This window comes from Mesitornis unicolor, unplaced genomic scaffold (assembly GCF_000695765.1).
Source record: "Mesitornis unicolor isolate BGI_N332 unplaced genomic scaffold, ASM69576v1 scaffold2024, whole genome shotgun sequence".
Classification (NCBI taxonomy): Eukaryota; Metazoa; Chordata; class Aves; order Mesitornithiformes; family Mesitornithidae; genus Mesitornis; species Mesitornis unicolor.
In genome coordinates, this window is record NW_010181956.1 from 117,415 (window position 1) to 135,647 (window position 18,233).

The 18,233-nt window shown below is 36.9% G+C and overlaps 1 protein-coding gene across 1 annotated transcript; it reads right to left on the reverse strand.

The window, feature by feature from the left end:
* Positions 1-8,925: 8,925 nt before the first annotated feature.
* Positions 8,926-17,726, reverse strand: LOC104539916 (low-density lipoprotein receptor-related protein 1B-like; the record flags this gene model as incomplete). Its single annotated transcript, XM_010183591.1, has 5 exons — positions 8,926-9,586; positions 12,047-12,145; positions 13,161-13,305; positions 15,508-15,598; positions 17,650-17,726. Coding segments are annotated over 5 exons (553 nt in total), but the record flags the coding sequence as incomplete, so codon positions are not given.
* Positions 17,727-18,233: the final 507 nt, after the last annotated feature.

Sequence of the window (18,233 nt, forward strand, 5' to 3'; positions counted from 1 at the left end):
GAGTGCCTGGTTGTTATCTTCTACGTTGACCTCCTGCAAAGCTCCAGCCAGCTAAGGAAAAATCTGAACAGAAGTATTCTTCATGATATCAGCATTCAAAACAGATCCTGTAGTTGTAAATGAAAAAAACCCAACCAACTCAAATCGTAGTCTCATTCTTTTTCCTTTTTAATTTTAGGTAACTTGCATGTAGTCTTCCATGCACCTCCTGGAGTCTTCGCCCTTTTGCACACCTGTGAGACAGCAACTTTGGAGACAATCCCTTCTCAATGCACAACACCTACTCATGTAGCCAAGTATGTTTTGCAAGTCCCCCAAAGAGTTGTCCCAGATTTAATCTTGCTGTCTCAAACTTACTGTTATAAGTTTGTGTAGGTGGTGTTCTTAATTAAGAAGTGCATCGTTTCACTTCCTCAGAGACACAACTGTTGTTTTATTAGGTCAAGAGTCATCTCCTTTCCTGATGGACTAATTAACTGCTCCTTGTCCCAGTGAAGGGTAATGCTTCCTACTCCCTCCCCTTTGGAGAGTCACTGAGCACATCTCAGTGTGATGTGTCCTCTTCAGTGAACTTTCATATTTTACATCGCGCTTTACAAATAAACACACTTGATGCAGCATCTAAATGGAGTTTCAATGTTCACAGGGTATTGCTTGTTCCTGGCTGATGTGATAGCAATTAACCACACTGGAGTGACGAGGAGTGTAGGGTGACTGACCTCAACATTTTTCCCTTTGATAGACTGTAACAATTGTTCTGAGAATAATGATGCCCATGAAAGTAGGATGTGATACAGAAACGTGACAAAATTCAGTTTTATATATATATCTATATATCTATATATATCTATATATACATACATACACACACACACACACACACACACATATATATATATATATATTTGTTGGATATGGTTTGGGAAACAGACAATATAATTGCTGCTTTCTGATTCTATTGTTATTATGGTCAATATTTTGCTATTTCATATAGCGTTAATGTGCTTGTTAATAAAAATTATTTTATTTCTTCATTAAAATACATAAGTATTAAAAATTCTATTTATAAGATATGAGAAGAAAATTCTTTTAAGTTCTTCTCAAATATTGAAAGATGCTATTCACTTTATAAAATACTTATAGCAGTAGGTGCAAATGCTAATGGTTGTATGAACTTTCTAATACGTAAAAAAGGGGTTTGCCCTATTGATCACAGTCCCTTACTATCCAACATTTTTTGTTTCAATTTTGATATTCCTTAACAAAGGGCACTACAGTTCAGCCAGATATGATTAATTAGGACTGTTCAGTAACAAGAGATGCTGTCCAATCCTTCAACACTTATTAATTTGATAGCAAAATGCATGATAAGAGCAGTCATATAGTTTGACACATAGTCTCAAAACTTGGTAGACATATCTTGATTTGGCCTACAGACACCTGTAACTGTCCAGTGTGATTCAGTTTTGGAATTAAAATGTTAGGCATTTTGCTGGTCAACAGAAGCGGGGCCAGAAAAATTGGTGGTGGTGGTGGTGTCCCCGTCAGTCCTTCAAATCACGGTGGGACACGATGATGTGTAATCCATATTTCTTGCATAGCCCTTCAGTGGGTGACATTACTTTTTAACTGTCACACAGTACTTGGGGATTAGTTTCAGCTCTTCCACTTGCTGTGTCCCAGTGACCTTGCATATTTAATCATAATTGGGAGTCAAGTGACTTTTACAAGACACGAATGTTAATTAGCTTTCAAATTGCTGGAGAGGGTACTTTGTCTGGAGTTCCTCTGATTGTGATAATTAATTAGTTGTGTGAGGTCAGCCTCCTGTCTCGCACAGTTCATTGAACAGCATCCTTTCAAATATTTATAAAGATGTTTTAGTACCTATCACTGAAAGCTACATTAATGTTTTAATTTCAAGCAGAAAAAAAGGACAACCTAAAACTGGCAGGCACAACTTTGGTGGTAAATGTAACAGCAATCTAAAAATCAGCCATTTTGTTCTGCTTTATTTTATTCATGTTCATTAAGAACAAGGGAAAAGATACCAGATTCTGCAATCTAAGAAACAAATGAAAAAATAAATTAAAACTATGATTGCAGAATAATTTACATTAAAATACTGTTGAGGGCAAGGAACTTTTAGGATGTCAGGAATTTCAAGATGATTAGAATAGCCAAATTTGTGCAGAAAATCATTACACATCTTTCACAAAGCTTAACACCTTCTGAAAAGTGTCAGAAAAGACACGTCAGGGCAGTACAATGTATGAACCCAATCACGCACACACAGACAAAAGCTGAAGAAGGTCACTGTCTTTTTCTAAGACAGACCTATCTTCAGGCTGCCTATTGAACCACAAAACTCTACAGAGTAAGTGCGGTTTATACGAACCACAGCAGCCCACCACAGTCAGTTGCAAGGTGACCAAAGACCACAAGATCTCCAGCCTGGGTAAGCACGGATGCGCACCAGGTCATATGTAGCATGGCTTTTACTGCACAGCCACTCTGATTATGGTCTACAAAGTGTCCCGGTGTAGTCTTATTACATAAAAGAGAGCAGTGTAGGGGAAAGGGACCTGGGGGTCCTGGTGGACAGCAGGATGACCATGAGCCAGCAATGTGCCCTTGTGGCCAAGATGGCCAATGGCATCCTGGGGTGTATCAGGAGGGGGGTGGTTAGTAGGTCGAGAGAGGTTCTCCTCCCCCTCTACTCTGCCCTGGTGAGACCGCATCTGGAATATTGTGTCCAGTTCTGGGCCCCTCAGTTCAAGAAGGACAGGAACTGCTGGAGAGAGTCCAGCGTAGGGCTACAAAGATGATCAAGGGAGTGGAGCATCTCCCTTATGAGGAGCGGCTGAGGGAGCTGGGTCTCTTTAGTTTGCAGAAGAGGAGACTGAGGGGAGACCTCATTCATGTTTATAAATATTTAAAGGGTGAGTGTCACGAGGATGGAGCCAGGCTCTTCTCGGTGACAAACAATGATAGGACAAGGGGTAACGGACACAAGCTGGAACACAGGAGGTTCCACTTAAATTTGAGAAGAAACTTCTTCTCAGTGAGGGTGACAGAGCACTGGAACAGGCTGCCCGGAGAGGTTGTGGAGTCTCCTTCTCTGGAGACATTCAAAACCCGCCTGGACGCCTTCCTGTGCAACCTCATCTAGGTGTTCCTGCTCCGGCAGGGGGATTGGACTAGATGATCTTTTGACGTCCCTTCCAATCCCTAACGTTCTGTGATTCTGTGAAAAGAAGTTGAAATGATGACCAAGGATCTGTAATTGGAATATTTTGACTTCTGCAGTAAGGGCAGCAGTACAGCATTGCATACTCTCATACCTGATGCTATTTCAACAAATCTTAACCTAATACACAAGAGAGAACTCCTACCCCACCTCACTTTCACCAGTCCATGCTTCCTTAAGGACATCTCTACTGACACACTGTCAAAAGATGGGACTGACCCCCTCCCAGTACATGGGATCATTACTTGAGCACTGCTTCCTTTTCCTTTTAAAAAGACAATTGGTTATGGACCTCCATCAGCTCAAAATAATAACATGACTTTAGCTGCTGTACTTATACCTCTGTAAGCTTGAGGTTCCTGACTTATGAAATACTTCTTTTTGTATCATATTTCACCAAGTGTGCAGAAACTGTTTGAAATTCAGGACTCATGCAAGTCACCAGAAATCACGTACCAGGAAGTTTTACCCAGTAAAAAGAGCCACCTACAACCTCTGTAATGCCATTTTCCAACCTTAGAGGACACCTAAACTGAGTTATCAGCATGCTGCTGTCAGACACTGTACAACAGTGATCACCATGGTATCGCAGGGAAAACTCTCTCCATTAAATTATCCAGATCTCCTCAGATACACGGGCAGAAAACCACTTTAGAGACTTGCTCCAGCAAAACACAGGGCAACACTCATTGCATCTGAACAACAACGTAATACCTCTCTGGAAAGAAAGGTCACTTACCTGGCACTGCTTTGCCACAAGATGTACACTCGCACTGGAAGCGTGCCTGTATGCAAACACTGCAGGTACAGTGTCAAGATTTCATGAAAGGGAAGAGGAGCAAACATTCTTTTTTACTGTCAAATGAAGTCAATGTTTTCCATACCCTGTTTCTTGGCAGTGAAACACAGGACAGGGCTGTGACCGACATATAGACAACACGACCTCAGTGGAAAGCCAGAGTTTACCCATGTCTGTACCTGTGTCTCAGGGGAAGGTGCAGGCTGCTCATCTAAACTTTCCTATCAGATGCGACAGCTATCACAACCAGCAATGATGTGCTCTTCCAAGGTTCACTCCTGCCTTTGTAATAGACCAGGACTTCACCACCCTCAGACTGGGATACTCTATCAACCGTGTGGATGATGCCCAACCTGTACCATCATCAATGGAATTAAAACTGCATGTCTTAACATTGTCTCCTGCTCTTTGGACAGAGCAAGGCTCTTCAGACTCCTGGTCCGATTTAGATGCTGACCTGTTACAGAGCTCAATGCACAGCTCACAGACACAGGTCACCACATTCAGACATCAGCACCTCCAGGGATGTTGATGCAGATGGAAACCCATTCCCTGAGGCTCAAGTGCAAATCCTTCCCAACCTCTTGAGCTATTCAGGTGGCTGAACACTGATGCAAAGCAGATCCCCTCTTCAGCCAGTGCTGCCATGAATCTATATGTGCTTATCTTATTCTATTTATCTCTAACAAACCATCAAACACCTACCTATGTGATACCAGATTGCTGCTTGCTCATTACCAACATGAAACTCAAGTGAGAAACTGCCTGAATGCACAGCTTTTCTTCTGAAATATTTTGAGGTGCTAACTTTTGTAACATTCAAAATTGTTTACTTAAGGTTCAGAAAAATTCAGCAACCAGCCTGTATGATCTTTTTGTTTCTCCAGGTTGAACACTTACATTAAAAGAACTTAACAGTAATCCTAAATTAATATATCCCTTGAGTTTCCATGACAGTTTCAGACCTTCCGCTCTACTCACCTGTGAAAATGAGTTGTTACTCAGAGTAACTCTACACCAGTTTGGATATCATACATGTTCTATATATGTACATACCTTGATATTTAAAATGTGTTTTCTTTTTTATACAAAAATGGATCATTATTAGGTCTAGCAGGAGTAGTAGAGGTAGCAGTATCGTATCTTTCCAGGAAAAACTCATTCAATATCCTCTTGGGGCCAGCAGACAGTTCCCTATATTCAATCACCACTTTGAAGACCACCATCAGAGGTCATGAGACTCACAACATGTACTAAGTGATGTGCAGCTGGCACAGGGAAGCAAAGAGATGCTTTATGTTTCTTTGCCCCTTTTTGTCATCTTACAATACGACCTCTAAATTAGAAATCCTTATTTTCATCAGATCTGTATTTCACACATGTGGAGGTGGTAAGCATGATAAATTAGGCAACCAGGATGATAAATTGTCATTTCCTCCACCAGCCATACTTCTGCCCATCTAAGACTTGAAAAATGCCAAATGCCTCAATATCTTTGCAGAAATGCTTAGGGCTAGACAGAGAAGATTCACTGTTGGTCTGCTTGTTCCACATGAAAAATGTCTTTATTTTTAAGGCTGATAACTTTGAGGACCTTTTATTATCACTGACATAACTTTCCTTTATCATCTTCTCATCCTCCAAAATGTGGGACGTACGAGAAGATACTTGGGTTTATTCTGATACATTATGCTTTTTATGTGAAATAATTTTTCTTAAATGTATCTATACAAAATTATGTTACAAATGTGACCACACTGATTCTGGTCACTAAGAGCTTGATGAAAATAAAATAATTGCTGTTATATTAGAACCTTCTCCACAATATTTCTTATAGATAGTAACTGAGGCAGAGGCTTTATAGGCATTCCATTACAGATTTTTCCTTCTGAAAACATCAAACCCCATAACTGTCTTGGAAATAAAAGACCAATTAAAAAATGCAAATCAAAATAAATATTCTTAAATATGCTCCCCAGTGTGTTTATCAACAGGACTATATTCATGTTGGCAATCTTAGTTGCGTGGAGTGACTAATTAAAGTAGCAAGAGCATCATCCATCTCAATTTGTCGTTTTCAACTTTTGCTGTCATAATTCAGTGTTTATGCAAACTCTTGCCTAGAACAAGAGGCCTATCACAAGGCAGAGACTCCACTGTGCTGTTGTTACATGTAAATATACTAGTATAAGCTCTGTGGAAAAGAAAAAAATCCATTAGATACAATTACATAAAATTTGGCACAAATGCTTTTTTTTTTCCCCCATACATTTTGCGTAGAGCTTCTCCATTCAGCAAATAATTTAGGGTCAGATTTATCAGAATTTCAATTTCGCTGAATAATTTTAATACCTGATATTTATGGAACCCACAAACTGCTTCACATTGCTAAGAAAAATTATTAGTACTGCGGAAGAAACATTTTACCCTGATGAATTCAGAGAAACGGTACTGTACCAGCATTTCACAGGAAATGCCATTAGTATCTTCAGGAAAGCAACCACAAAAAGCCCTGCAACTATACCCTGAAGAGACAGATGTTTTCATCAGCGATACAGGCACATTTTTCCCAATTTTTTTCTTCTAAGCTTACGTCAACTTCAAACACACATGAATCTGTGGCATTAATAACAGCAAGAAGGCTGTGGAAATGTGGAAAGTTAAAAATTTTTGTTGTTCCTTGTAAAGTTTATAGAATTTCCTGCCCAAATTTATTTGACTGAACTTACGAGGATGCACGTCTAGGTTACTGATCAGGTTCTCAATCTTTCACTCTCCAGCTCCTTGTGTGTTTTGCACAGCTATGGAGGCTGGGGATTCTGGGGCTGCTAAAGGATTGTGAGAAATACTTCCTATGGAAGATCTTAGTAAAGTAAAAAACAACAACAAAAAAATCCATTGGGGACTGTTACACCGATGAGTAATTTAAAGATTTCTTTAAGGCACAGCAGTGGTAGAGCTCAATATCACCATAAAAATTCTGCCTGTAAACTTAAGACCAGATTCTGATCTAATAGCTCCATTGATATCAGCTGTGTATTTCTAAGAAAATAAATAATTTATTTTTTAAAAAAAAAGTAATCTATACTTAAGCAAGTGTAAAGTAATTAAAAATATCTCACTGCAAGGAAACGTGAGACATCACACTAAATAAATTTCATTTACGATTTCAAACTCATGTTATTTGTATACTCACTGGTTAAAATTTAGATCTACCCGAGTATTAAAGATACGAGATTCTCTGCCAGAAAATTAACAGTAATGTTTCTGAAAAGACCAACTACTTACGCCTCTTAACAACTGTAATTACACAAAAATTGAAGGCCAAATCCATCTCAGGTCATGTCAGCAGAATAAAGGCAGAACCTGTGGAATCATAGCTCTATGGTATGAAACTATTTAATACAGTATTTTTATAGAAAATAGAATTGTTTAGAATTCTATTGACATAATATACAGCTATATACCTAACTTATCCACATATGCAGAGCTGCAAAAACATTCAAATAGAAGTTGTATAAAAAGCAAAAATTGTCATTAAGAAAAGGAATTTAGCTGTTTTTACAAAGTAATGTTCTTTCTCTTCTCTTCAATTTGCTCTTCTATAGTTTTCATTTTATGAGTTAAATTTAAAAATTAGTCAACACACTGAATTAAGTCTGTAGATTTTCATTTAAATAAATCAGTCAACAATTTTTTTTATAAAGTATTTAACACTTCATTGTAGAAACATAGGCAAAATGACTATTATAACCAAAATGAAAAATACTGTTCAATTTAAAAAAATGTACTTAAACAAGAACCTGAAAAAGTTTATGATATGCATAACATTGTTCAAGCAAAATTGCACTAGTATTACATAAATCAAGAGTTTTATAAAGGCCCCAATATGGCAAAGTTTAGAAATAGGTAGTATGCATGCACAATAGTACAACAAAAATCTTTTATAAAACAGCAGTTATTTTTGTAATGCTTGTACAAAGGGAATAAAGAGCAACCACAAACATATTTAATCTGTTAGGTTAATATATTATGATAGCTAAAAGTCAGTCATGTCTAGCAGAGGAAGGAAGAGTCCTCTGCAGTATATGTGTGAATAAGTCTTTTGTGCCTTTAAAGTTATGTATAAAATATTTTGATTCAGTTCAAACCTGAAAGAAACTGTATTCTTTATTTCCACCAAAATTAAAAAAGGTGAGTCAGAATTTTCCTCTTAGCAACAACAGAAAGCAGACCAGGTCAGAGCAAGTGCTGGAAACCGATACTGATGCTTTTCACTTTCGATAATTGGATATTGATAGTTAATTCAGATTACTGAGATTTGGTCTTAGGTAAGGTTTCATTAATATGCAATTTGGTTGTGTTTTACCTCAGCGATATCACAGTTTATCTTCATATAAAGAAACTGCTCTGTTTTGTATTTTTTAGTACCTCTAAACAGGTATGACTTTTTTCTGATTGTCAAAACTGAATGCTGTGATCATCTGTGTGTGCTTAAGGTTTGGGGTTTGGCTTTTTCCCTACTGCTTGGTATGTGTTGGGGAATTATTAATCCATAAGTAATGCATGTGATTAAGTGAATAAACATATAATGCATGTGTAGGCAATGCCCTCTTGTGCTCTAGGGTGGCTACTGTCCTACAGGACTGTTGGAGTTCATATGCTTTGTCCCACAGCAAGTAAGGTTTCAGCTTCCAAGATATACCGTTACTATGTTCTATAAGGTTTTAATAAATACAAAGCTTGTTTACATGGTATATATGTTTAGTATATCATGTACAGTCACTGAATTTCTGAAACATAATCATTGTGTTCATGCAGATCATTAGATGTTTCATTTCTATAGTCTTGTTTACTTCTTGGCAACCTAAAGCTAATTTAAAAGCAAGTTATGTTTGTTTGTGAAAAGTTATCTAGCTTCATCAGGATCTGAAGAGAAATTCTAATGGGCACAAAGAAGAGAGTAGACCATTCAATCATTCTTTCACCATTTAAAATAAACAAAATTACACACTGTACTACAGCTTCCAGACTACATAATGAAAAAGTGCAGATACCATCTTCATTGATTAAGTAGAACCAAAAAAGTTCATAGAAAATAGATTGCTCATTTTCACGCTACAAACGAATATGTTGTTCGCAATTTTAACAAATTTAAAGGTGTGTTATTTCAGCAGCATTGTTGTAAATTGTACCGTAGTGCAGTTTCTTTTTCATAAAAATACCTTACAAATGGTCAGTCAAAAGTCATCAGCAAAAGAAAAACCCAGAAAACAATCAACAAAACAAAAAACAGAGGTAATGCTGATGCCAAAACAATTATAATACTGTTGGTACATAGAAAAGTAATCCTTATATTTTATACATTTATACAGAGTATAAAAGGTAACAGCAGATTATGCCACAGTCTCCCTTATCCCAATATCTATTTTCTTTGGAAGGAGTTCTCTTCTTTCATCGACGCTTGCTAAGGAGTTTCGACAGTTTTGTCCATCCATGTATAACTTTGCATATACTGGATTGGCGTAATTTGTTGGCTGCAGAGAAATTAAGCTCATATTAGAACAGTTGGATTAAACAAAAAAAAAAACCAAACTTTTATGGAAATGGAAATGGTTTTGTTAAAGCAAGAACAAGTACACATAAAATATAACTGGACATATTTAATAGATACCTGGACTTCTGCAAACCTGATAATGAGTTAATTATTTAGTTAAAAGTTTATTCATGATGAGACATGCTATTAAAATAATCAATGACATGACATGCAGCATATTATGACATTAAAACCATAAAAGCAATGACAAAAATTAAAACAAAAACTTTGAAAAATGTCTCTGGAGTTGACTTGTCCACCTTATTACACTGGAAGATTTCAGAATAGATATGAAGAAGTTTATAGAGAAGGTGCACTGTGAGACCATGTGACAAGTTTAACAGTAGAAAACTGCAACCAACAGTTTCCATATATTACCTGTTCTAAGACATCAGCATCCCATCAATAGCTGACCATGTTTTCGAATTCTGTGGCCCAAATATACAACATGATTTGACCAAAAATTCAATACTTTTGTAATGTAAATTAAACTTTAATAATAAACCAGCACAACTGTTAATATATCATAGTAGTTACAGATTGAGAAGTATTTTCTCAATAGTTTGGGTAGTTTGTAATTAAAAAAATCTACTGAAATGAGTGGTACTTCAGTATAGGACAAGTCCATTTTTAATTCTGCAAAGCACTTCAGTATATGAGAAATATCCTGCATCTGACAGCACAGAACGATGTATAACGTGGATGAAAAATTACTTTCCTATTACTCATGCTAAGGAGTAAGCCCTACTTCAGGATTATCCTGTAAACATCTCCAATAACACATCTATACTTTGTGCCTTCGTTGTCTCCTAGAAGACCTTTGCTATCCAACTACATGTCCAGCATTTTACATGCAATAACTGGAAAGGGTACCCTATGGTCAAAATCGTCCTTTTTCTTATAACCAACAAAACAGCACAGCTCTGCTTACACAGACTGCGAGTGGAACAGTTTAATTAATTAATTTGTTTGGTGTACATAAGAAGTGGCTAAACTTTAAATTACCCAAACCAGAAGTGGATAGGTTTTCTTGACTTGCAAATATCCTGAGTACACCCTGGGTAACAAGGAATGAAAGACATCTAGAATCTTAGATCTTCCTTTCCCTGCCGGCCAACACCATTTCTGAACCCAGGAGTCAGATATTCCTTAGGCTGGCTAGCTACGACAGCTACTTATCTGCTTAGTTAAAAGCTGCCTATTCCATTTATTACAGATGACCAAGTGATTACCTGGTGTTTCACACTTTCCTGCAAGAAGAAGCTACTCTTCTATATTAATGGAACATAAATATGCAATCAACTGCTGTAGTAATTTACGAGAGCAAACTCTCAGTTATACCTGTCTGCTCCCATTGAATTAGAAACCTTTACATTTGTCATAATGATTATAATCAGAAAATTAGGAAAACAGAAATTTAGTCTTGTTTCAATTGTCAGGACTTTTTACTTCATTGGCAATCATTATTAAAGATTATAACCTCAACAGAACAGAGACACTTGGCGTCTATATCATGCCTTAGGCTTAGTAGACTCTGTCTCATGATACCTCTTTGAGTGGGCACTGATAGCATAATGCTGTATGGTGAGGTACAGAGAGTACTTGGAGCAACTTAATATAACAGAAAGGGATGGGCATATAGTCTAGCTTTCATCATCCATGGTTTTCTGCGCCATCAGAACCATCATACTCTACACAAAATGTTAAACTTCCAAATACAACATATTACAGTCATGCAAGAAAGCAAATGGCACAAAAGATGAATATATATACTGAGGCACATGAAAATGAATGTCATATTGATGCCCCTTTTTAATATTTTAAATTTCAATGTTTGCAAATATCATGCTAAATTATGGTCAAATTCTGATGTTTTAGAAGTAACTACTTCATGACAGAAATTGATTGAAAGCTGAACAATCAATAATTGCATTGCAAATATTAAAGGAAATTTTTCATTTTAGTGTGCATCCAATTCCTCTAAAACAAAAGGATTTTTTTCATTTAATTGGGAACTTCTTTCAGTTTGAAAAACTTCACTAAAGGTCTATAATTACATATGAATTGCAATTATATTAAGATATATGGCTGTGAATGCTGGCTTAAACTTATGCTATGGAAAAGCATCACATTGCGTTCTGGCTTTGCATTCCTTTGCAAAGACACGTTTGCAGTTCTAGATCAAGTAACAGTGATGGGTAGAGATGAAATTTTGTATGCAGAGAGGAACCCTTTACTTCAAATAGAAAATACATTATTTGCTGTCATTCTTCTTGCCATTAAAAGAAGAAAAACAAAACTAAAAGCAAACAGAAAATGCCTCTATTCCAAAACGACAGACAAACTTTCTTTAGAAAGGGGCTGTGGTGGAATGGAATGGATTTGAATCATCATTTCTCACCCCTGTTGATAGTGGTCCTTTCAAGTCAGAGTTTAGGTAGATTGATGGAGCTGTGTGGGGAAGCTTGAATGCAGTGGGCCCTCCCCCTATGTATCTGGCCTGTATAAACAGAAAATTTTAGTTTCTGTGCTAACAGAGCATCTTTCATGTGTACTTGTCAACACTGTTAAACAGTGCACTGATTAAAAAACATTGTAGTGATCTACAATTAGGAAAAATCTACTTACAGGTATTATTCAGCGTGAAAAAACCCTTGTATTCAATAAGAGAATAAAATTCAGCATTTTAAAGTCATTTTCCACTAAGGATTAGAGCCAGACTTCACAATAAGCATTGGCTCAGCTACTCTTCCTCCAGTGAGTAACTCCATTTTCAGCTTACCTCTTGTATTCAGCACAGCCTACGCGATTCAGCGATGACATTCCTAGAGCTAACAGTAATCCGGTTATTGCTTTGTCAGAAATGCCACAGAATGATGGCTGCCCTTTGGTATATGTCTGATTACGGAGCTCTAGGAAAGATATCGCAGCATTACCCTGTTCATCCCATGTCACATCACTCAGGGAGTTCAATCACTGAAGAGTGGTGCTGCAGAAGTGACAGCATCTTTTACAAGAAAATGATAATACTTACTAGCTTAGTGTAAACATTCAATCTATCTATCCAGCCAGGACTCTGAATTCTTCCTGCTTTTGCAAGTTTTCATATATGAAATAAGTTAGTCTCATACGTATGAATACGCTCTTTCACACTTCAAAAGGTAGACTGCACAACAATATATTTCCATTCAGTATTTGCAGCTAGACTGAAAAGACAGGTTACAATTTGGCAGCTAAAGCAGATGTGTCTATGCCAAAATCCTCATTCCATAGTTTAGTTCTAACTCTGTTTCAGCAAGAGCGAGCACTAGGAATATTGCCCATCAGGAAGCATCAGACTGCAAAACAACTGTTAATATATACATGAAGCATTTTCTAATGAAATCTAACTTGCCATTATATTCATCACATAGCTAAATCTCCATTGTTTTATGCTTCTATTCATTACATTTAAAGTCAAAACCTTTTAAGATAAAATAGGTAGCGATTTTGCCATTAGAAAAAGAAAATCTTACCTTTTCTGCATTTACTGCAAAATCTGAGGCTAAAAGACCACCTTCAGTGTGATCATGGCCCACTTCATACATGTTATATGATGGATTGCCAATTTCTACATTGATTCCTCCATTTATAATGGGTTGTCTTCTGATAGTTTTTGTCCTACAATGCATTGAACACACAAGAAAGAAGCTAGTGACTTTTCAAATAATTTTTTGGAAGCTTCACTCTAAAATGCCATAAATTTTATTTTATTTCTCTTTAATCATTAAGTCCAACAGTATGAAAAAGTGTTTCCTGTGGAGACAATCAGAAAAATCATTGCATTTTTCAAACCAAGTGCCATCTGAGTCTATGTGGAGATCTCACATCAGCTGGAAGTAGCTTTTTATTGTTTTTCTCAGTTTGGCTGTAGTGCTATGCATACATACAAAGTGCTCACTCATCGTCTATAACTCTGCCTTCCTCCTACTGTTTCCAGATTTCCCTCACTTCCCAAGGAAAGCCTTGCAAATTCATTGCAGATTCCGTGCAGTAATGAAGATGGAACAAATATGAGTCATGTTCCCTTTGCTCATTCATTTCACTTTCATTTGAAATCAGTTGCCCAAAGTCGGTTGTAATCTGAGGACAAGCAAATGGTTTCATTATGATGCATTAAAAATGTATGAAGTTCTCATAGTTCCAGTTTGCATTCCCTGCCAGTGCCTGTTGGAAAGCTGATGTTCAACTTGAATTTTTCAAAACTTGAATAAAAGATAAAGTCTTATTTTTAACCTTGAATTACGTATCCGTAAAGATAAGTGATTGAGTTGAATTGTTTTAGTTGCTGAATTCATTTCTTTTAGGTAAGGAGGTATTTTAGTCTGAGCATTTGAAATATCTTCAAGAGGGCAATTTTTCCCAATGCAATATTTTCTCTGGAATTACAAGGGAATAATAGGGAGGTCACGTCAGGATGATAACAGTAGGGTCCTCTTGTTTGGTTGAGAAAAGATGCAGTCAGTGTCTGAAATCCAGTATCTGTATTTTTCAGAAATGGCACAGAAAAAACATTTCCTATAATAAGCACTTATCTATAGTCTACAAGTGCTGAACATCTATACCTAATTTAATACTTGACAGTCTTTGAAGAAATTTAAAAAAATCCTAATATGCATTTTCAACTATAATTTTAGGGAAGAAAAGTTCTTTGCTAAGGTTAGTTCTATTTCTCTACAGAAGACCTATTATTTAACAAGTTATTTTCAAGAACTTGTTCCACTTAAATGATTTACAGACCAGCAACTGTGTTTCAGGATGTGGTTATCACTAAATTTGCTCTTTAGGTACAGGGGCACACGATGACATTCATGGAGGCTGGCAGTGTATCGGCATTACTAAGAGCACGGTCATGGAATGTATTTATCTTCTTGTCTTTTCAAAAAGGATTTAAAAATTAATGCTTGCTTAGCACCACAGTTTGCAGGGAGATGCTTGATGATAGTAATTTAAAAGATTATTTTACTCTAGAGGACTGCAATAATCCAGGTCTTCTCTAGTTGGCCACATCCTTATTATTTGGAGTCTTTCCTTGTTAAATCTGCATTGCCACTAAGATCACTTTCATGTTGCTGGGAACACAAGGAAGTTGGCAGCTCTCTCAGGTGTCTGCATACAGTAGAAACACCCTTACCTCCCTAAGCCCACCCAACATGGCCTTTGCAAAATGCCTACAACACTCCCTAAGTCCATTATCAGCGCTAAGGCAGCTACGTTCAAGAGAACAAAAGATTCACTTTCAGCCCTGGAACTTGGCTTCCTGTGCAAGATACTACAGAAATACAGGAACGACGACAAAGCTTGCGACTCTGCAGCAGATACTTTGAACATCATTTACATCTTTACCATATCTTAAAAAAAAAATTGAAAAGAACTAATCAAAGTAAATAAATTGAAGTAAACGATAACTAGAATCAGCAAATTCTGCATAAACTCTATCTGAAAGCATTTATGGACTTGAACAATATTATATGGTTCCAATGAAATACAGTACTACTAAGTTCACTAAGTCTCTGGATAAAATTATTAATACTTATACAACCTTGGCAGGACTGAGCAAACTGGATAAGAAAAGAACTACAATTTCTCACTTAGTGTATGTGGAATATAAGGATAAATAATAGACATGACTGTTGCAGCAAGAACCAAAACATAACTAACGTGCTGCATCCTGAAACAAGTTTGGGTTTTTTTTTTTTGGTTTGTGTGGTGTGTTGTGGTTTTTTTAATATCTGCTCAACATATAAAAAGGTTTTGGTCTTCTTTTGTATCAGAAAGATGCACATACTTTTTTACTTCATATTTCAGTATAAAATTACTTACCTTCGTTTCCTTTTGCAAAGAAATAGTCCAATCACCAAAGTAGTGATCAAAGTCACCAGTAAAACAAGAGGAACAATGATCGCAATGCTTCCTAAAACAGAAAAAGGAAATATCATTGAATATTCACAGCTCCATCTAATAATTTCTTCACAGCTGTAAACCAGTTAATTTAAAAAGAATAATTCCCTTGACCAACAAATGCAATTTCATATGATGAGCTTCACCAATCTGAGATTTTAATGTTGATCAATAAAACAAAATATCATTACAGATAATGGTGTACCCACAAGTAATTTTATTAACAAACCTGGAGCTTCCTCTTTCTGGACACTAAGATACTTCGGATTAATTCCCTGCCCTCGTTTACAGTGATGCCATATGAAGGTGTGTGGAATTGCTGAATATTTTGGTTTGGAGTGGAACGGCCGCTGACTTTAACTGCCACTGTTGTCTTCTGTGGTTTATTTAATTCCCCCAACTATTAATTTAAAGTATTCAGTAGGCATGGCTCTGATTGAAGAATTCCATTATTAGCATTTATATGCATTTATTACTTCTATTTGTGGGAAAACATAAAGTAGTAATATTCATGTCTAGATGGTTGGTGCATTCCTCCATTTCATTGCATTGTACTTGAGAGCCAATAATTTTGCTATGTTGATATAGGCAATCAAGGAAACTACAGTAATGCTTAACGTAGCAGAAAACCAGTGCGCAGATCAGACAGCGATATGAAAGGAGAGAAGGAAGTAGGGAAGAAGAAAATGGGCTTAATGGCATTTTGGCAGCTAACTTCATTGAAATGAGGGTACCTGCAAAAATAAGGTCAGAAATGTACCCTTCTAAGAATTTCTTAGCTTAATATGAGTGTCTTGCAATAAGGAAATATATGCAACAAATAACTTTATCCCGTAACAGCTCTGAGACTGGTTCTTATAATCTATAGGACTCCAGTATAAAGGCAATGTGGAATGACATGCATTTCTTTTAATACCACAATCCCTTATTGGTGGTAAACAGAAACACTGTTCACTGTTTCACTGGTTAGATTCACTGAATTATTAAAATATAAGCTGTTGGCAGTCTCTGCTCTGCATTAAATGTAGACTAAATACAGGACTGTAAAGGATGCCTTGAAACCTGCCTGAAGTCAGACTGTCAGAAGCCCAAATTGAACAATTACTGAACAAAAACCAAAACCATCTTGAATTCACTTCAGCTTATGAAACTTTAGCACATAAAGGACATTTGCCTCAGTAGGTAAACACTCAAGAAAACAACCTGTAAAAGCAGCCCACCAGGTGTGAGTTGCCATCTGGTGACTAAAGTGCAGCCGTGGAGCCATCTAGGAGCAGGGAGAACAAATGCCCATTTCCCAAATCATAGCAGGTATTCCCTCAACATGAAATACTGATCGAGGTTCTGGCTGCTATTTTGCCTGTTTCCATCTTATAAGTGTTATTTCACTTGTCTGGATCACTAGGAAGATTTAATCTAAGCATCAAGCTGACCTGAATAGTGAGCAAATCATTCTACTGCTCCAGTTGGCTTAAATGTGACCGAGAGACGTACAGCAGGGTACCATCAGCATACTCAGTGCACCACAGGGAACCCTGTCCAGTTTAAACTGCCAACGGTGTAGCAATACCATCCTTTTATGCTGACAGACATGTTTTAAAAAAATACGACAGGAGCTATTCTTGCTTTCAGGATGATTTTCACAGTAGGCAGAATTCAAACCTCTGCGGACAGCCAATGCAAAAGTTATGAACTACTTACAACTCTATTTTTGATGCTTTCAGTAGGACTTAAATGGTCAGAGGTCTCGTACCAGTTCTCTGCACAGCAGTGATATCACCAAGCACTTGCCACTTGATACACTTTCTTAAAGAAAACCGCAAGCTAGCCCTTGAATCAGTGAACATAGAGCATGTGGTTTGCATCCAAACACCCTCATGAAACATGAATGTCAAACAAAAGGTTGAGAGAGAGCTACATTTGGTCAGTTGGTTGGTTTTTTTTTCTAAATAAAGGTAACCAGCACATTTCATGACACAAACTCACAGTCTAAAATACCCCCGGGTTAAAATGTCTAAACTGAGTGCAATTCAACAAGCAATAACAGTTATTTGATGTACTTACTTGTACTGATATTGTCAGACTTGCTGCTTTTGGGAGCTGGCCTCTCACACTGTGTGCCTGACCAGTTGGCTGAACATCTGAAAGGGTCCAATTAAGATGGTAAAGTTAATATGATAGTTAATAGATGTCAGCTATTAACACACGAACCTATTAAAGAGACCACCAGCATCTTGAGAGCAACACAAATGACAGCAGTGATTCTACACCATAAAGAATACGCTTCACGGAAGGAGTCAGCAGTATCCTGCCATGGCACACACAACATTCTGAGTACATGTTTAGTTTAAAACTACAGCTTTGTATCTTCAATTCCTGTCATTATAATTGCAATCTTCATTCCAGGGTCCTTTTCTAAAATTCTTGAATAATAAAACAACAGGCACAATCAACAGTATATTTTCGTCCTATTAAGCCAATTACCAACTACAATGCAATATTGAAGGAACAATTGATCCATGCATAGCCAACTTAGCCTAGCGACAATTATTGGTTAAGGCACTTTATTTGCACCATATTGTTTTAGTATCAGCTTTAATCTAGAACCTCTAATGGCCACATTCACAGAATCACAGAATATGAGGAGT